Genomic DNA, 19,887 nt, shown 5'->3' with positions numbered 1-19,887 from the left:
CCTGGCTACTCCCTCACCCGTGACCAGCTGCCTCCCCTCCCCCTCGCGGGCGCTCGGGGTTGAGCAAACATGCCCAGCAGTCCGCCCCGCCACCGGTTGGCTCCGACCGCGCGCTGCTGGCGATCCCCCAGGCAACTAGGCGTCACGAGAACGGGCACCCCGAGACCGTCGCCCTGCCCGCCCCCGCGTCCCCAGGGGCCGGGCCGGGCCCAACAACCTCCCCTTTCTCCGTGCGCCTTGGCCTCTCGGGGCCTCAAGCGCAAGCCAAGCAGGCCCACACCCGGCCTCCAGGGGCAGCGCAGCCCACCTCCCGAGGGGCCCGCGGCCCCAGGAGGAGGCGGCCGGAAAATCTCCTGTTTACTGGGCCAGAGCGGTCTCAGCCAGGATTCGCTGTCCTATTCTGCGGTTCCCTTTCAGCAGATTCCTGGGGCCGGAGGGGGATAGGATAGTTTCCCGCTGATCCACCCCGGCAAGGAGGCGGGGCGCAGGGGAACCCGAACTCTTGGAAAAGTCCCCCGGCAGCGGGAGGGGCTGGACTCGGAGTCAGGGTCAGCGTGACCCGTAGCTCAGAGATCGGGGCCGGGTTAAACACTGTACCTCGGGGAACAAAACCGTGAAGGCTAATTAGGACAAGTCGCAACGCGGAACAGGGACGCGGGGAGGGGAGCGCGCGCGCCGAGTCGAGCCACGTCTGGGGCGGTCTTGGGAAACCCGAGCGCTGGACAGTCAACCCAGAGCGACGTTTGCCCACGGTCCGAAGTGGTGCTGGGCTCGGCCCCTGGGATTAGGGGCGTGCGCGGCGGCATTCCCACGTGATCTTGGTGACTGGGGGTATTATCGGGGAAGGACCGCGCGTGAAAGAGGTGGACGCTGGGTGTGTGGTGTGTCCACGTGTGCCAGCTCGGGAGGGGAGGGGGCGCAGAAGGCGTGACAAAGACCGACTTTGTATCTGAGTGTGCGCTTCGCTCCAACCCGGGGCAGCGAACTGTGTCTGGCGTGTCTCACAGGAAAGCCAGGACGAAGGTGACAAAGGCTGGGTGTCCGCCACCAAGAGACGCGCCAAACTAGCCCCTGCGCCAGTCGGTGCGTACGCGAGCTGGGAGATGCTGCGAGGGAGAGCCCGCCCGCGGGCTGTGCTGGGCTGCACCCCAAACCGCTTTCCAGAGAAAAAGCCGAGTCCAGAAAGTGAGTGCGCGTGAGTGTGCGCGTGCTCGCGTGCGGGGGCGTGGCAGTAAACAGCAACAACCCACACGCCAGCTTGGCCAGAAACTCCGATCTCCCGAACCAGCCGGAAAGTGCGCCTCGGCCGAGGCTGGAGGTGAGCCGGCGGGGGGAGGGCAGGGCGGGCTTTGTTACTGTGTAAACGGATTGCACGTACCTGGAGCGCCGCGGGCGCCGGATAAGAGCCCTGAATGGAGGTGATGTCACGGCGATACCGGCCGGCCCACCCTCGCCGAGAGAAAGGAGCCGTGCACCCGGAGAGCGGGCGCAAGAGCGAGCCGCCGAGCGCGCCCAGCTCAGCCCGGGTCCCGGGGAGGCAGGCCCTGCGCCCCCGCCGGGGCCCCGCCACCCCAGCCAAGGCTGAGGCTGGCGCTGCGCCCTGCGCAGTCCCTCCCACCCCCGCCCGCGCTCTGCCTGGAGCTGGAGTTGGCCCCAGACGCCGCGCCGGAGCCGGGCTGGCGGCGCGTCCCAGGTAAGGCTGCTGCCTTCCCGCTCCGCCCTCCCCTCGGCCGCCCGGAAGAGCCGGGTAGGGCTGGCAGGGAGTGGGCGAGGGCAGAGGCGCTGGGGTGGAGACCCGGGGGGCGGGGGACGCCTCGCCAACTCCACTTGGTCGCGGAAAGTTTCCAAACCGAAGCCAGCTGAGGACTGGGGGTGGAGGAAGCCAGGCGCTGCGGCTCAGGGTGGAGTGCAAAGGAAGGAGTTCACTGTCGGCTGGTCCCAAGGGTGCCCCTCGACCTCCCTGCCTCTCAGCGGGAGTCCACGGACGACAGTAACTCGCATGTCGGCCCCTCTCCGCTGCCAGCTGCTGTGGATGGGGAGGGCAGGTTTCCGTGGACAAGGGAACTGGGACGAAAAGTGACTGGCCTCCCTGCCCTTTCTGTTCAGACATCCAGGGAAGCGCGGTGTAGACCTTAGTAGCGGGTACTGGAGTGGGAAGAGGAAGGTTCCAGATCTGTGTGCGAGGAGTTTGGAATTCTAGATTGTCACACCGCCTGCATTTCTGGCAGCTGACTTGAAGACCCCACCCCCACCCTCCTGGCTTTTCCAGCGACCTTTTCACTTCCAGTCCATAACGCAGTTTTACACCCAGGAAGACTCATCACTTAGAGCTCCCCGATCTTGATTCTAAAGCACCGGTACCAGAATGTGTACAAACAGGGTTTTGTGACCTGGAGCCCCACCTCCCACCACCAACCATGTGCCTTCAAGTGTGGTTGGGACAGGGAGTGCTGATGGGGGGTGGGGCGCATTCCAGAGGGACATTCCAGAGCAGACCCTTGGATTGAAGACTTCTGAGTCTCTGAATGCTCCAGGCAGTTTGGCTCAAATGCCAATTCTTGGTGTGGGGTGGGGTGAGGACCGTCCGGAAGTGGCTTCTTCCTGGCACAGGCATTTCCCAGACCCTTTACTGGATGGGTTCAATATCAGAGCCCTCTGGACTGAGGGCTAACACCCTAGGACCCAGCCAGAGACTGAGAGAGAAAGGAGGAGATGAATGGGAGGTGAGAGGAAACTGGCAGAGTCCACCCATCTTTGCAGTTGCTGAGTGGCAGCAGCCAGGGAGGAAGAAGGATGCTCTGTGTTCTCCCTGGCTGAGCAGCCCCCTCTGGGAGGGGCTCCAAATGTTCTTGGCACTCTTGAAAGCAACCACTGGCCTTAGGTCTGTATCTCACTGTGCATCCTTGAACCTGGGAGAAAGACCAGGACTGCTTCCCCAAGTTCTTGGAGCTTTCTTTTCATGATGATATCCTTCACCCCGGGAGTTCTCAGGCTTTGGTGTGGATGGCGGTGGGGTGATGCAGGGGGGTTGTTCTGGAGGGTTGAGGGGGGCTGGTTGCCTCACCTGTTGCTGGGTAAAACCAGTCAGGGCTGGCTGGGCCTCCGTTCACCAAGCCTGGAGGCCTCTTTGCTCCCACTGGAGAGAGAAAGGAAGAGGGTTCTGGAGCTGGACTGGACTGACTCAGACCAGACCTGGGGGCTGGGTGGCTGAGCCAGGGAAAGGCTGATTTCAGAGGTGATTAAAAATATTCGTGTGACTGGTTCTGGAGAGGTGAGGCCAAAGAGCCCTTTTGTCCAGGAAAATTTGAGGCTGGACTTCAGCTGTGGGAGGGGGAGGCCTCCAGGGCAGGAGGTCCCTCTCCCATTCCTGCCCTGGTATCTCTTAAGAACCTTTAAACAGGAGATGTGACTCCAAAAGGAAGGTGGGAAAGATTGGGTGAGGAGAAATGAGCGTTGTGTCCATTCAGAGATGATTTTTAAATGCTTGCTCTTTTCAAACCCCAGCATAGACGCTCAAGGGATGCTCAGTCTTGTTCACTAGCCCCAGACTAGCCTAGGAGGGAAGACAGGCATTCATGATTTTAATGTTCCAGGCTCAGGAGGTTCAGTGGAAGGATCCACAGGAGGCAGAAGATACTTCCAGAGCCCTGAGGAAGAACCTCGGGCAGAGCGGGGATCATCTGGCCTCACCCTTAGCCACCATCCCCAAAAGGGCACCAACTGGGTGGTCGAATGCGCCTGCACTCCTGGGTGTCAAAGGGTTGGAACCCAGCGCCTCTAGCTTTATTCTCTTGAACTCTCCTGCTGACTTCCAAGGGTCCCTGTCCTATGCAGGGGATAAGAGCCAGGCCCAGCTGGCCCAATTTTTTCCACCTGAGTCAGTGTATTTCTTGCCTCCCCACCTGCTCTTCTACTTTGGGGGGAAGCAGAGGGTTAAGACATTTTGGGATGGGAAGGGACTGCTTCATCCGAGGCCAGTCAGTTTCAGGGCAGCTGGATGGCAGCGAGGTACCTGGTTGAGGGCGGGGTGAGTAGACTCCTGGGGGGTTGAGTGGCAGAAGTGAGACTTGAAAGGTCCAGGAAGCTGGTGGGCCAGTAGCAAAGTTAGCAGGAAGTGGGGAGGTGGGGGCTGTAAAGCCTGCTTAACCCTGGCCCAAGTGCCTATGGGGTGCGAGGGGCCAGCAGGGTAGAGACAAATATTTCTTTATTCTTCTTTTTCTTTTGTGGCACTGGGCACAGAACCCAGGGCCACACACAAGCTAGGCAAGCGCTCTGCCACTGAGCTACTCCCCACCCTGGCATGGTTTTTTGTAATGACGTGGCTGTTATCAGATGTGAGTCGGTAGTATGGATTTTTTTTAATTTAGCATCCTTTCCCCCTACGTCCTAGTAGTCCTTAGATTGTGTTTTGATAAGTATCTCTCAGATCTGGCCATTATGGTTTTACCTTTGGTTTTGATCTTTAAACTGGAGTGAATTTGTCCCCAAGAAATTGATTTCCTTGTGCTTTTTGCCAAACGCATCTCTCTCTCTTTTTCTTTTCTTCCTTTCTTTCTTTCTTTTTTTTTTTTTTTTTTTTTTTTTGTACTGAGGATTGAACCCAGGTTTACTTTATCACTGAGCTACACTCCTACCCCCAGCCCTTTTATTTATTTTTTTTGAGACAGGGTCTCACGAAGTTGTCCAAACTGGCCTTGAACTTGCGATCCTCCTGCCTCAGCCTCCAGATTACAGGTGTGCACCACCGCTTATAAAGCACACACTCCGATGGTGCCCCTATCGTGCAAAAAATGACCTTCGGTGTTTCCCCATTTCCTGTTGGAATAAAGCCCCGAGTTCCTTCCCAACCACTTCTCCCGTGAGCCTCCCTTTCCAAGCCCACTTCATGCTTGGAGAAGTACAGGATCCAGCTGGGGCTGGGGAGGTAGCTCAGCTGGCAGAGTGCTCACCTAGCGGGTAGGCGCTGGTTCCATCCCCAGCTCTACAAAAAGGAAAGAAAAACAGTGAACATGCGTGGTGCACTTGACCTTTTCCCTCTTGGTCTGCACTTGGTTGCTCTCAGGGCTTTGACTTGTCATCTCGTTTGTCTCCTGGTCCCCTGTGCGTGCTCAGCCCCTACCTCACATTCTTCAAGGCTTAGCTTCCTTCCGCCTCCGCCTGTGGCAGTGTCTGGGATGTGGTTCGTTTTACTTTTGCTTATTTATTTATTAGTAGTAACATTCTTGGTGCATTTTTGTTTTATGCTAAATAAAATGCCTTTTTTGTGTGTGTGGTGATTGAACCCGAGGCAAGAATTCTACCACTGTACACCCTCAAACCCCCCAATAAAATTGCCTTTTTTTTTTTTTTTTTTTTTTTTTTTAGGCACTAACACTCTAGCCCAGGGCCTCACACATGTCAGGCAAGCACTCTACCGCTGAGCCATATCTCCCAGCCCAGTAAAGCGCTTCTTCGTAGGTTTCTTTCCTCGGCTCAGGCCCTTCCGGTCCTCTTCCTCTTCTGTGTTCTGCAACACACACTTCTCTCCTTCAGGTAAATTCTCTCACAGATCACTTAGTATATTTCTCCTTGAGCCATCTTGCTGTATACCTACCTTATCTCACCTGTTAGAATTTTTTTTTTTTCCCCTCCCGTCTGAGGGGCTGGGGATTCGAACCGGGGTCCTTGCGCATGCTAGGCGAGAGCTCTCCAACAGGAGCTATTTCTTCAGCTCTCACCTGTTAGATTTTAAGTGCCATCAAGTCAAGGACTGTGTCTGTTCATCTTTGTGTTTCCCGCAGCTCTTAGGACAGAGGGCCTGGTCCCCTAGACATGCAGTCCATGTTTGCTGATTTGGAATAATTGTTCTAAACTGGGACCTGGCCCAGGAAGGTGGGATGAGAAGCCCAGGAAGATGCGGGTGCCCCAAGACCATCCTAGTCATTCTCAGCGTTCAGTTCCACATTTTCAACCTCACCCCAAGTTCTGGCTGGTTCTCTGGGCCACAGGCCCCTAAGATGGAGTGGAACCAGGTTATCTATGAAGTGTTTCCCAGAGTGGCTCGATATTCTTACCCATCAATTCCCTCTGTCTCCTCTTCCTCTTCCCAGCAGTTGTAAATACAGTTGGTGCTTTATTGATTTACGACTGCAAAGTCCCCTCCACAAGTTTACATCCTGGGCTTGGCGGGGAGTCAGTGGTCAGCCTTTGCCCAATGTGTAGAAGGCCCCGGATTCAATCCCCAGCACCACCTGAGGTTGGGGGGTGGGGGGCAGGCTTTTGCATCAAAATGAAGAGAAACTAGCTGTTACAAAACCGGTTATTTAGAAAAACAATAGTAAATTTACATCAGGACCGAGAGTGGTCCATGAAAGGCTAGCTTCACTGACAGATGAGGAGGGCCCCCAAAGTGGCTTAAAATACCTACAGTATTTTCAAACGCTGTGAAAATTTAAAAACCGATCATCTTTATAATGTCAATTTTCCATTAATTTTTCAAATTTTATTTCTTCTGATTTAATAAGTGCCTTTCCACTTATCAGTTATGGAGAGAACTTCTATTGATTGAGATTTGGGACTTTTGCATATTAAAAATTAAGTAGCCAGGGTGCAGTGGTGCATATCTGTAATCTCGGAGACTGAGGAGGCTGAGGCAGGAGGATCACAAGATCCCCTCTCAAAGTAAGAAACAAAAATGGATGCAGATATAACTCAGTGGTAAAAGACCTGGGTTCAATCCCTAGTAAAGAAAAAAGAAAAAGAAAAAAAAAACTAGAAAGGAGGTAAACTGGGCAAATCACCACCACCACTGGAAGGCAGATGTTGGGGAAGATAAGTTAAATGGTAGGATTCCCCTGCCAACCACTAGTGGTTGCTGTCAGCCCAGGAGAGCTTGGTTACCGTCTGGAGCCTTCCTCCTGTAAAAGCAGGAGTCAGGACTACAACTAGTTTGTTTTTGGTACTGGGGATTGAACCCAGGGGTGCTCTACCACTGAGCTACCTGCCAGCCCTTTTTATTTTTTTATTTTGGGACAGGATCTCACCAAGTTGCTGAAGCTAGCCTTGAACTTGTGATCCTGCTGCCTCAGCCTCCTGAGCTGCACCGCTGCGCCTGGCTACAACTAGTTATTTGAACATACATGGTGACGTAAATGTGGCGGACCTGCATTTCTTGGAATTTTGAACCTTATAACTTGAATTTTAGAGCATTTAAATTTTCTGTGATAGGGCTCCAAGTCAGTTTGCAGTTTTTAATTGTAAAACGCAAATTTGGGCTTTATTTATTTATACTTTTGTAGTGCTAGGGATGGAACCCAGGCCCTCACATATGATGAGAAAGGGCTCTACCACTGAGCATCATACCCAGCTCCTCAGGTTGGGTCTTTAATTTCTCTTAACCTGCAACATCCTCTTTTCTGGGTGGGAGGAGCTGGGTATTGAACCCAGGGCTGCTCTGCCACTGAGCTGCATTCACAGCCCTTTTTATCTTTCGTTTTGAGACAGGGTCTCGCTAAGATGCTGAGGTTGGCTTCAAAGTTTCGACCCTCCTGCCTTAGTCTCTCTAGTCACCAGAATTACAGGCATAAATTACAGCCAGTTGCAACATCCTTTACCTCCACTTCACATGAAAATCTAGTTGGTACGGAGAGTTTAGTTTCCTTCTGTGAGGCAGATGGGCAGCCCTCGGCAGATGAGCAGCCAGGAGACCCAGTGATGAGTTACCTTGCCGGTGTCAATGGAAGACACCTTTCTCCCCTTCTAGCTACAATGTCTTAAAGTCTTCCACTGAAGATTCTTTGGGGTTTTTTTTGGCTTGTCCTTGCCCTTGCCTGATTCTTCTTTTCAAATGTTAATGCCTCATAGGAGGATTTTTGCATTAAGTCCTTGGGGGGAGGTTTATTTTATCCTTGACTTGAGCTTCTGAGCTAGATAGAGAAATTCTTGAGAATTTCTTCTGAAGAAGAAAGTTGGCACTCAAAATGGAAAATCAAGGGCAAAGAAGGGAGGGAGGGGAAGGAGGGGAAACTCACATTTTCAACTGTCTTTATTTTAGGGGCTGCAGGTTATGCCTGCCACCGGTGCCTGTTAAGTGCTTGTGGAATGAGGGCTGACTGGCCAGCCGTGCTCTGGGCATTACTGGGACGGGGTCTTTTGACCCTCTGAGCCCTAGAAGGCCCAGGGCAGCGAGGAAGAGCTGAATGGGTGGTGGGCTTGGTTTTGAGTTGCTCGGAAGCCCTCTCACCCCGCAGCCCTAGTGATAGGAGCTCGGAATATCTGGACCTGCCTTATGGTGGATGAGAGGGAGGGAACTGAAATTCAGTGCAGTCCTTCTTTCCCACGTGAGGAGTAGGGATGTCAGATAGGCTTCGTCTCTGGTCAGTTGATGTGCCTTCCTGAGTTCTGGGCTAAGAAGGATTCTGAAGCCCGCGGGAACGTCCTCTCATCGGCTGTGCCGGCTGCCTCGGTCAGTGCCACGCATGCCGGAAGCTGCTCTCGAAGGACTCATGTTGCCCTTCTTCCTCTGTCTCCAGGGACCCAGCTGGTGCCTGGCCTGGGAGCCAGGATGGCCGCCCACAGAGCCTTCCTGCTGTGCCTGGGACTGCCGCTCTTCCTGCCCTCGGGTGCCCGGGCCCAGGGCCCTGCCCCGCCTGGCTGCAGCCCAGACCTCAACCCCCTCTACTACAACCTGTGTGACCGCTCCGGCGCCTGGGGCATCGTCCTGGAGGCCGTGGCTGGGGCGGGCGTCGTCACCACGTTTGTGCTCACCATCATCCTCGTGGCCAGCCTGCCCTTCGTGCAGGACACCAAGAAGCGGAGCCTGCTGGGCACCCAGGTGTTCTTCCTGCTGGGCACGCTGGGCCTCTTCTGCCTGGTGTTTGCCTGCGTGGTGAAGCCCGACTTTTCCACCTGTGCCTCCCGCCGGTTCCTCTTCGGGGTCCTGTTCGCCATCTGCTTCTCCTGCCTGCTGGCCCACGTCTTCGCCCTCAACTTCCTGGCCCGGAAGAACCACGGGCCCCGGGGCTGGGTGACCTTCGCGGTGGCTCTGCTGCTGACGCTGGTGGAGGTCATCATCAACACAGAGTGGCTGATCATCACCCTGGTCCGGGGGCCGGGCGAGGGCGGGCCCGGGGGCAATGGCAGCGCCGGCTGGGCCGCGGCCTCCCCCTGCGCCATCGCCAACATGGACTTCGTCACGGCGCTCACCTACGTGATGCTGCTGCTGCTGGCCGCCTTCGTGGGGGCCTGGCCCGCCCTGTGTGGCCGCTTTCGGCGCTGGCGGAAGCACGGGGTCTTCGTGCTGCTCACCACGGCCACCTCCATGGCCATCTGGGTGGTGTGGATCGTCATGTATACCTACGGCAACAGGCAGCACAACAGCCCCACCTGGGATGACCCCACGCTGGCCATCGCCCTCGCCGCCAATGCCTGGGCCTTTGTTCTCTTATATGTCATCCCTGAGGTCTCCCAGGTGACCAAGGCCAGTCCAGAGCAGAGCTACCAGGGGGACATGTACCCCACCCGGGGCGTGGGCTACGAGACCATCCTGAAGGAGCAGACGGGCCAGAGCATGTTTGTGGAGAACAAGGCGTTTTCCATGGACGAGCCGATCTCAGGTGGGTCCCCAGAGACTCTCCGGTCCCCTTCCTTTATCCCATGTCCTTCACTGCAGGGCAGGGCCTGCGACTCAGTGGCACTCACAGAGCCCTGGACTTGCTCCCCAGCACCACACACACATCAAAATTCCATTCTTTGAAGTTTTCCTTCATTATTCACGTAGTTCCTGAATACATTCTCATTATAAAATTTCAAACATTACAGATGCTGCCTCCCTAATCCTACCTGAGCCCATCCTGTTCCATCCCAGAACCCAGCACTGCTGAGGGGTTTACCTTGTGCCTCAGTTTCCTCATGTATAAAATGGGGTGATGACAGTAATGCAGGGCTCTGGTGAGGATTAAATCAATAACGGCTGTGTGACACATGGAGAACACCCTTAGAAATATTAGCTCTGTGTCTCATTATTTTACTTTAATATTATCCTTTTAGAACTTGTTTTTCTATTGTGTATATTTCCATCATCATCTTAGTTTACTTTTAAAGAAAGTCATCTTTGGTTAACTTTTTTTTTTTTTTCTTTTGAATAAAAGCTTTCGGGGCCTGGGGAGGTCGGGTGTGGCTCAGTAGCAGAAGCTTGCCTAGCATGCAGCAGACCATGGGTTCCACCCAGCATCCTGCCTGTCCCCCACCCCAAAAGCACTCATGGTGTCAGTGACTCAGCAGCATATTTATTTTCCCCATATTTTTTGTTGGTGTATAATTGTTGTACATAATGGTGGGATTTGTTGTTACGTATTCTTACATATAATTTGGCCAATATCACTCCCCAGTATTGCCCTTTCCCTCCCCCCCACCCGTCCCTTTCCGTGAGACCCACTCCCTCATCTCTCTCTTCCTGTTTCCTGTCTGGCTTCCGCACAACACTGGAGGCACAGTCTTGAAGCCCTACCCTGACCCTAAACTGTGTGTGCTGATTAAGATGCTTGCGGGCTTCGGGTTCTTGCTGTCTCTGGTCACCCTGTGCCAGTTCTGGGGCCTCTGTGGGATGGACAGTCAGAGTCAGAGGCTGTGGAAGATCCAGAATCAGAGAAGTCTGTTTCTTTTCTTCAAACTGTGAGATCTTCAAAATTCCTGCTTTGGGGAAAGCAGTGACCCTTATCCTACCGGGCACTGGATCTTTGATCTGCCTCCCACTGGGGCTGACCACTGGCCTCACCCTGGGGTGGCTCCTACACAGGGGAGAGGGGGACTGTGGGCAGGTGTCAGGAGCTTGCAGCTTGTTGCCCGCTGCCCCGGGCACTTTCCCTGCTGCCTGTTGTCAGACCAGAGAGTTCCAGCCTTTGTCTTCCTCTCTCCCCTCCTCTCCTCTCACGGCACACTTCTGGGCTGTGACTTTATAGTTCCTTTTTTTTTTTTTTTTTTTTTTTTTTTTTTCCCCTAAATGGAAAAATCAATAGCATGAACCCAGCACTTAGAAGCCTCATATAGGTTGTGGTCCCTCGGCCCTGCAGGAGACAGGCCAGGCTGCCCTAGTATTGTGGCATGTGCTTGGACCCCTGGGTTGGTCAGCGGGTCTCCAACACCTCAGGGTGCCTGCCCAGCAGGCTGGAACAGATCAGGAAACCAACACCCCGAGGCACAGAGGAGAATTCCTGGAGCTGCGAATAGTTCTGGAAACTTGCCAAGGGCCCAGGACGGGGCAGGCAAGCAGTCTGTCTCCCTGGCCGGGCCCCGGGTAGGTGTGGAGGGGCATCTGCTGCCAGCCCTGCCCCGGGAGGGTGTGAAGATCTGTGGGCTGAGGGGTCTCAGCAGTGTTTACTCCAGCGCCTGGCAGCTGGCCTGTAGCAGTAGAGGCTGGAGCTGGAGGCTGGCCATCTTGGAAGGCAGCCGAAGGCCCATGTGCCCCTCTTGGCCTCTGGCCCTGGGGCGGATGGGGATGTGAAGGATGCTGACGGGGCGTTTTTCTGAGCTGCTGGGTGGCGGGGGCTCCGGTACTGCAGGGAGCTGACCAGCACTGTGATCTTCCGTGCCTCTTTCTGCACCAAGGGGCTCTGGCTTGGAAGGGCCCGCCCCTCCACAACCTCCCCGCCGTGGACCACTCCTGGTCAGGTGTCCCACCAGGGCTGTAGTGGCCCTCTGCCCCTGAGAGCGCTGCTTGGGTTGTGGGAGGTGGGACGCAGTCAGAGCCAGGGATCCTCAGTCCACACCTGTCTTTTCTCACAGCTAAGAGACCGGTGTCACCTTACAGTGGCTACAACGGTCAGCTGCTGACCAGTGTGTACCAGCCCACCGAGATGACCCTGATGCACAAAGGCCCGGTGAGTGGGGTCCCAGGAAGCCCGCAGAGCCCTGCTGGGAGGGAGGAGGGGGAAGGCAGGCTTCTCGGCTGGGGAATGTGCCTGGGGAACCCAGGGCCCTAGTTCTTACCAACCTCCTGGAGATGATGTAGCCACCGCCTCTGGCCACACTGCCGTGGGACCTGCCCTGTGTCACTGGGCGTCACACACAGACTGGGGCCAGCTGCTGTTAAAAATGCAGACCACTCTCAGTGGGCTGGTGGGAGCTCCCAACTTTACCCTAAAGAGCTTGGGGAGGGACAGAGGAAGATCTCAGCCAGGTACTCCTCAAAGTGACCGAGGACCCAACGTAGCAGGTCTGTACCGGTACTTAGTTCTCAACCACAGCTGTCCTGAGAGGGCCTCCGGTTCCCCACCCCCTGCCACCTCCCTTGGGCTCTGGAAGCCAGATGCTCCCTTAGCCAAGCAGGGAGGGGACAGGAAGGCGGTGAGTTAGATTCCCACTCCATATATGTTCCTCCTCCGGGCTGGCAGTGGCTTCGGGGAGAGGTCAGCGACCTGCCTTGGCAGGATGCTTGGAACAGGAAGCCGGGAGGTCAGCAGGGTTCAGTTCTACCCCCTCCCCAGCTCTGTCCCTCTCCCTAAGCCAGGGAGAGCAGGTCCAAAGGCAGGAGCTGTGACCGGCGAGGAGTTCCCCTGAGACCAAGAGCAGAGGCTCTCCCCCACCGGCAGTCACCAAGTGGTGTGGGCAGCCGCAGAACCCTTCCCTTAAGGGGGTGCCATACCATGGCCACCACCCCTCTGTCCTCCCCGGCATGTTTCATTGATGATCTGGACTAGCAGGGATACTTTTTCCTTCTTTTTTAAAATTTTTCTTTATAGCTGTAGATGGATTCAATACCTTTATTTACTTTTATGTGGTGCTGAGGATCGAACCCAGTGCCTCACGCATGCTAGGCAAGAGCTCTACCACTGAGCCACCACCCCAGCCCAGGCACAGATAGTTTTTCTACCTGGTTCTCAAACTGTGGTTCCCAGACCACCAGAGTTGTAGACACCACCTGGGTAACTTGGTGTCCACCAGGAAGGGACACGGCAGCCCTACTGCTCAGGGCTCCCACCTCCCCACCCCAGGAGTTAAACCTTTCCCACCTCCAGGTGGGGCTCAGCTCCAAGGGGATGTATGCCTTCACAAAAAGTCCAGGTGATCTGGTGCACACCCAGGTATGCTGAGACCAGGTATCCAGATGTTCCGGAGGTGGAGATTGCAAACAGGTGGGAGGTAACCTGGTTCTGACCAGCGGCAGGCTGGTTGGAGGCCCGGGAGCTACAGAGGGTTGGTGGTAGGTCTTTTCCTTTGGGATAAGGCAGGTGGGGCAGGAGTCCCTCTTCCCTCCAGGTGGGAGCTGGCTGCCTCAGGACCCTGGCCCCATAGGCAGCCAAGCTCCAGAGCCTTCCGGGATTTAGTCTCTAAATCCGACTGGTCAGCCCAGACGCCTAGAGCAGATTTGTGTGGGTATACTCACTGCCTAAGAGAAGGGTGTCCCAGTGTTGTGGTGGCATTTGAAGGGCTCTGGTAAGGTTCTTGGAGGAAGGGAGCCCAGGGGCAGGTAATAGCGGCTCGTGGGGAGCTCTCCCCTGAGCCCGCAGCCGGAGGGCATGCGCACTGGGCAGCCCCCAGGCGAGCGAAGCCCTCACTCCCATCCCCAGAAGCAGAGGAGTTAGGGGCTCCAGGTCAGTCCTGTCTCTCCACGGTTGTCAACCCCAGGCTCCACTGGGACCTGGCTGGAGCGGGGCAGAGGGGACAAGGCGAAGCTGGCACACGCAGCCCTGCAGGAAGCAGAGTATTTGTACATCCGCCCTGGCGGAGCCCGCCCGATCCCCCCCGCCGTGACACCGCCTGTTCTTCCTTCCAGTCCGAAGGCGCTTACGACGTCATCCTCCCGCGGGCCACTGCCAACAGCCAGGTGATGAGCAGTGCCAACTCGACCCTGCGGGCTGAAGACATGTACGCCGCCCAGAGCCACCAGGCGGCCACACCGAAAGACGGCAAGAACTCTCAGGTCTTTAGAAACCCCTACGTGTGGGACTGAGGCGGCAGCCATGGCCAGGAGGAAGGGGGCAGATTTGGGGAGGGCCCTCAGGACCTGGCCTGGGCGAGGGACTTCCAGGACCCCCTGCTCTGTGACTGCCCCCGCCCCGCACAGGCTCAAGGTGGTTGTGCCCAGAGCTGTGAGGTGCCCCCATCTGCCAATGCTCAGGGGGTGTCCTGGGTGCCCCACCCACTCCTCAGTGTTCACGGAGTCCAGGAGCCAGCCTGGCTTCATGCCAGGGCCACCTCCGGCGGTCCTGCTCCAGCCAAATAGTGTTCTTCTTGGGGTGGTGGCCGGTCCGCACCTACGTTCTCTGGAGATTCCTGCAGCCTCAAGAAATCTCCAAGTGGGCACGTCGGGCCTGGGTCTTGCTCCTCTGTGAGGAACAGGTGCCTAATAAACATGTTTCTGCTTTATTAACTCATGCTCTGGGCTCGTGGTTTCTGGTAGGGCTCTCAGCCTCTGGTGACCCTCTCTTCCTCGATGGGCAGTGGGTGACTCCTCTCCTCCCTCCACAGCAGCTCAGTCCGCACACTGTTGCGGGTGTGTCCTCCTGAAGTCACCTAGTGGATGCCTCCACCAGGGAAGTGATCCCCTATCTGCCCCGAGGGCCACCAGAACCAATACCTGGGCCCCACTTATGTTGTGGATGTGGCCCCGCAGCTGGGCTGGTCTGACCCCGGGCATCTTACCTCTGGGACCTCTGTCCAGTGGTTATGTTCAGTGACAGAGAACAGAGAAGCAGGCCACCCGCAGGCAGCTCTGTGTGAGGGGAGGTCAGCCAGTCTCAGCTCATGATGGGAAGAGTTCAGGACGCCTGGCGGTACGTGGATGGAATGGCTCAGAGGGACCAGGACTTGCTTCCAACACGGGTTTACAGAGGTGGAAAGGGTCCACCAGGTCCCTATGGGTTCAGGAATTAAAATGTCCATTTGCTGTCTTTTACAGTCAGCCCAAGCTTGTCCCCAACAGCTGAGTGTAATCCCATGACTACAAGGGAAGGGGACAGGACTAATAATCTCTTTCCAGAGTCGAAATCCTGGAGTGGTATCATGTTAGAGTTAGGCAGGGCTTTATGGATGGCTGTCCCACCCCCTTTTACAGGTTAAGCAGAGTGACCCAGAGAGTTACGTGGCCTCCTGGTGGCCAGGCCAAGACAGGTCAGGTTTTCTCGAGAATGAAAGCCAGAGAACCCTGGTGGCCTGAGCTGTAGGCTCCTCTCAGCCAAGTGGTGGGGACGGAGGCGTCCTGGCCCTTGGACTCTGGTTCCAGGCCTCTTGAGGGGCTGTGAGGCTGCCCCTCCCAGGCTTGGGAATGTTTCTCCCCAGCTGGTCAGGAGCTATTTTCTGACACACTGGTTGTAGGAAGAACATGTTTTGTTGAAAGAGAGAGAAAAATAAACTTCTCCAAACTTCTACGTTCACATGGCCCCGGCCCCCTGGGGACTGAAGCCCTTTTAAAATAAGTAAATAAAAGCAAGTGACAGGGCCTTGAGCGGTAGGGTCCCCCCGTTTGACTCTTGTTCTTTCTGGTTACTTTAGGCTCAGTCCCCGCAAAATAAAACGAGACGGTAGACGCCCTCTTCCCTGGACTGCTCGGCCTCCTGATGTCCTCATTCCTCTGTACCCAGGCTGGGCAGGGCCCAGCACCTCTCCCGCCCTTGTCCTTGGAGCTGGGAGGGACCAGAGGCCACCAACCTGAAGCAGTGGACTGAGTGGAGGCCCTGGGAAGGCCTGGGGCTCCTGGGGCCTTCCTACTTCTGTCCAGCCAGCCTCCTGGTCCCCAGGTGTCCGCAACTGGAAGGAGCTGGTGGACGCCCATCTCCCCTCCTTCCAGATCACAGCCCGTGTCTCCAAGCTGTGGTTCTGCAGACGGCCCTCCTGTTGGGCAACGGCAGCTTCAGCTGCCTCTGTCTTGACCCTGGACCTTCCTGGCTGGCCATCTTGGTGTCCAGCATTGTTTTGTCCCACTCTACACCTAGGTGAATCTTCTCTGTGAGTCTTTGGAGCCAAACCATGGCAGAAGTTGTCCCTTGTCCTTCTCCCTACAGCTTTTTGCTACCACCCAGACTGTGGGAGGCCACTGAGCTGAGGCCAGTAGTCGGCCTGGACGGCGGTGCTTCTGTTCATGGCTTGTACATCCTGGATTTGAGCCCCTCTACACCAGGACCCTGACAGCCTTCCCCAGCTTCCATGGAGTGGGTCCCACCACCAGGCCAGGACCAGCCCTGCCTGTCCCCTGGTCCCAGCTGCCTCTACCCCTTGGGACAGGGACTCCCACTGTGGTTCTGACCCAGGAAGCTCTTCATCGTCCAGTGCTACCTCATGCAGAAGAACCCCACGGAGAAGTTGGAGAGCTGTCAGGCCATAGTGGCATTTGGGCCTTGTATTGTTTACATGCCACGATTCTGTGACCTCCTTTCCCCTTGATCTGCATTTGGCTCCTCAGCTAGTTTGGAAGGTGGCTCCTGGGATAGGGGCAGGTATGGATGCCCCTGAATGACCGGGGCCTCACAGGTTCTGAGGTGCAAGGGGGCCTGCTGGGACTGCCTGGACATCTGTGGTCAGGGCCTGGAAGTACCCTTAGGAGATACAAGGCTGGGTCAAGGCTGCATTCTCAGGGACCTGTTGAGGGTCCTGGTCCAGGCGAGTTGGGATCCAGGCCTCTCCTGTGACAAACCGGTGGGATGTGGGGAGGCCCCTTAAGTAAGTGGGGTCCAGGACTTGTGAAGGGCGGGTGGCTGTTTCCACCCCAGCTTGGCTAGCAGGTATCCTGGGGTGCCTGGCCAGGCTGGCACTGCTTTCATTACTGGAGGGGCCTCTAGTGCCCTTGGCCTTGGGCATGCTCTAGAGGGTCCTGACAGTACCCAGGGAAGAGGGTCCGTTCTCAGGACCTGCATGATGCTGGTCCCAAGGACAGGGATGAGCACGGCTCCAGACTGGCAGGTCTGAGATCGCCACAGCACCTCCCTCCCGCCTCTGTCCTGCCCTTGGTGCCTGACAGCGCTGGCCCACCCAAAGGGCCTCCCTGAGTGTGCCCGGGAGCTCAGCCCCCAGCCCAGCCTCATGTCTGCAAGGCGGAGGGCAAGGGCCTCTGAGAGGCACCTTGTGGTCAGCCCCAGATTCCCCAGTGCCACCTCCTGTCCCCAGCAGCCTGTGCCTTTATCACTGGAGTATTTTTTCCAGAGCTAAACCGGGTGAACAGTTCCCACAGAGTACAGCTGTGTCTTCAGCTGTGATCCCCACTTCCCTTTCACTTCCACGAATAGGGCAGTATTTCCCTCAGGGGAAGGGGGCTACTTGCACCTCAGACTGCCCTTGATCTGAGTTAGTGACCCCAAGGTCCCTTACAGGGAGTGAAGGCCCTCGCTTACTGTGTTTGGTGACAATCTCATAGGAGTCTCGGGCTGTGCCGGGTGACCAGGGGGCTTCAGCTTGCAGCGGACGGAGGTGTGTTTGTAGCCAGACTCCTGGGGCTTGCAGGTGAAGCTCAGGAGGGAAGGGCTCCTGAAAGATGCAGGTCAGTCTAGCTTCTGGAGTGCCCAGCGGACCTGCTTCCTGCCATCCTGGGCAGCGTGGGGAAGACGGATGTGTTTTAGGAGGCGTGTTCTCTGAGGTGGCCAAGGTGCATCCTACGGGAGACTCATCCAGTGGGAGAAAACCGGAGGAGACAGACCTGGAGCGGGTTCCTTGTCCTCTGGCACCCCCTCCGTCAATAACACCTGCCTATCTGCCCCTGCAGCTGGAAACACAGGACTTCACAACTGTGCTCAGAATTAAACAACTGTCCTCTATCTGGGAGGAATTTCTGCCACGGAGTCCTGTGTATTCCTGAGGAATTCTGGGATGTGTGTGTGTATTCCCCGCCTCACAGACGCCTTGCCTTCTACACCAGCAAAGGCTGACTGACCCCAACTAACCTTTCTCTTGGTCGGGGACTTACTTTTCTAAAGGGGGAAAATGAGGTCTTCAAAGATACTGAGTTCTTGACTGGGTCGTGGCTCAGTGGCAGAGTGCTTGCCTAGTACGTGTGAGGCACTGGGTTCCATTCTCAGCACCACAGATAAATAAATGAATAGAAAGAAAGGTCTTTCAACAGCTAAAAAATATTAGAAAAAAAAAAAAAGAGAGAGAGAGAGAGATTGAGTTCTCAACCAGCCGAGACCAGAGACCAGTAGCGACCCACACAGAAGATTGGGAGGGATGCGGGAGAGGAGGTCACCCTTGATAGTAACCCTGCTGCTGCCTGGTGTTGCTGGCAAAGCAGCCGGGGCAGCATATGGGGTGAAATCCTCTGCACAGAAAGGTGTACTGGGCCAGGAATGATGGACAGCTGCCCCATGTAAGGGGGACCTGTCACGTGCCACACCCAGCTTTCTAGAGTACTCTTGCAGCTCTTTGCACTAGTTCAGCCCCGTGCAGTTCACAGAAGACAAGAAATGGACAGGTTAAGTGACTTGCCCATGGTCAAGCAGCCCAGAAGGGTCTGTCAGCCCTCCAACCATTCTTACCAAGACCAGCACTTTCTCTAGCCCCCAGAGGACGATCCAAGGTCAGGCACGGACCAGACTTTGCTTCCTGTCTGCTGTCTCCACACTGGGCTCCAGGAAGCTGCCGCCCCTGCTCACAGCAGCCCCATGAATAATTTAGCACCTGCACCAGCCGGCAGTGCTCTGACCTCATCCTCCTGGGCTGGGGTGCGGCTCTGACCTCATCCTCCTTGAGAAAAGGTTGCTAATGGGCAGACGCAGGGTCCCTCCAGGGTGGGGGATGATTGACAGAAGGAGGAGGGGACCTGAGACCCAATTGCCCTTGAAGCAGGAGGCAGCTTTGCATGAAGAGAACATGACTTTAGAATCGATGGCCCTCAGTTCAGTTGCTTTCTCTTACCAGTTCTGTGACTTTGGGCAGCCCCCTAGGCCCTTCCTCACTCTCCTTATCTGGAAAATGGGAGTACAAAACCGTGGGTTCATGTTAAGTGTTCTAGCCCCAGGTCACCCCAATGGCCACCGCACAGCATCCAGATACCAGCTGTCTAGTTGTCCTCTCCACACGAGCTGGTCTTTCAGCAAGATCTCACCACTTGCTAGGGGTGCCACATCTCCCCTTACCTGTGCTGCACAGGGTGAGTGTGATGGCAGGGGATGCCAAGGAGGACAGATCCTGGCAACTCCCTGATTGGCAAGGGAGAGGAGCTAACCTAAAGTTGGAAGGTGGCCTGGGCACAAAGGAGGTCCAGAAAACCAGGCTGAAGGACTGGGATCAAACTGCCTCTAGTCCAACAAGTGTTCCTCCAGCACCTACTCCAGGCAATTAGAGATGAGGGAGCCTGGTCCCCACCCTCCACCAGGTCAGACCCCAGGGCTGAAGTGGCAGTAGTCATGGTGGCTGCATCGCCCATTCCTTTTCATTTATTTATTTCCACAAACCCAGAGTGCTGGGGACTCGAACCCGCATCTCCAGCGTGAGAGGCAGGCACCGCACCGAATGGGCTATATGGTCTGCACTTGCATCGCCCATTCCAGAGCGGCCCCTTTCTGATCAGCTGGGCATCCTCGATACAGGGCCGGGCTCTATTAGCTCAGGCTAAGCCCTGGTCTTGGGGTACCCAGCAGCTGGGAAGGAACTCCAAGACTCACAGCTGAGCTATGGGAGCACCCAACCGCCACAACTCAAGGTCAGAAGCAGAACCGGGCAGGCGCAGGGCCACCGCCGGTATGTGCCTTGGACAGAGGCGCTGGGTCCTGGGATCAGCGGAACCCATCCCATGCCAGCGGTTGGTGGCCTCCCAGGCTCCTCCACTCCAGAGCCCCGGAGGAGGTGCCCTGCCTGGATGGTCCACACGGAAGGAGCGCGCAGAGGCGGGACCCGGCTCACACTCGCACGGCTCTGGACGGCCCGCAGGGCTGGGGCTTTGTGCTGCGTCCTGGCCCAGCTGTCGGGGGAGGCGCGGGCTGCCCT

General features: G+C 56.3%; 1 protein-coding gene across 7 annotated transcripts; it reads left to right on the top strand.

Annotated features, from left to right (window-relative positions):
* Window positions 1–245: 245 nt before the first annotated feature.
* On the top strand, window positions 246–17,754 carry Gprc5c (G protein-coupled receptor class C group 5 member C). 7 transcript variants are annotated; one of them, XM_047544229.1, is made up of 6 exons: window positions 246–1,318; window positions 5,365–5,532; window positions 8,511–9,593; window positions 11,761–11,855; window positions 13,751–13,897; window positions 15,469–17,754. In XM_047544229.1, exons 3-6 carry the CDS (start codon window positions 8,543–8,545, stop codon window positions 15,499–15,501), a joined length of 1,326 nt encoding a protein of 441 aa, XP_047400185.1. In that variant the 5' UTR covers window positions 246–1,318; window positions 5,365–5,532; window positions 8,511–8,542; the 3' UTR covers window positions 15,502–17,754. The 7 variants fall into 7 exon arrangements, with proteins under 7 accessions (XP_047400185.1, XP_047400184.1, XP_047400183.1 ...); XM_047544228.1 differs by lacking the exon at window positions 5,365–5,532 and having other exon boundaries at window positions 248–752; window positions 1,008–1,318; window positions 15,469–17,753; XM_047544227.1 differs by lacking the exon at window positions 5,365–5,532 and having other exon boundaries at window positions 248–1,318; window positions 15,469–17,753.
* Window positions 17,755–19,887: the final 2,133 nt, after the last annotated feature.

The sequence above is a fragment of the Sciurus carolinensis genome, chromosome 3, assembly GCF_902686445.1.
Source record: "Sciurus carolinensis chromosome 3, mSciCar1.2, whole genome shotgun sequence".
NCBI lineage: Eukaryota > Metazoa > Chordata > Mammalia > Rodentia > Sciuridae > Sciurus > Sciurus carolinensis.
This window is presented reverse-complemented; position numbering and strand designations above follow the sequence as displayed.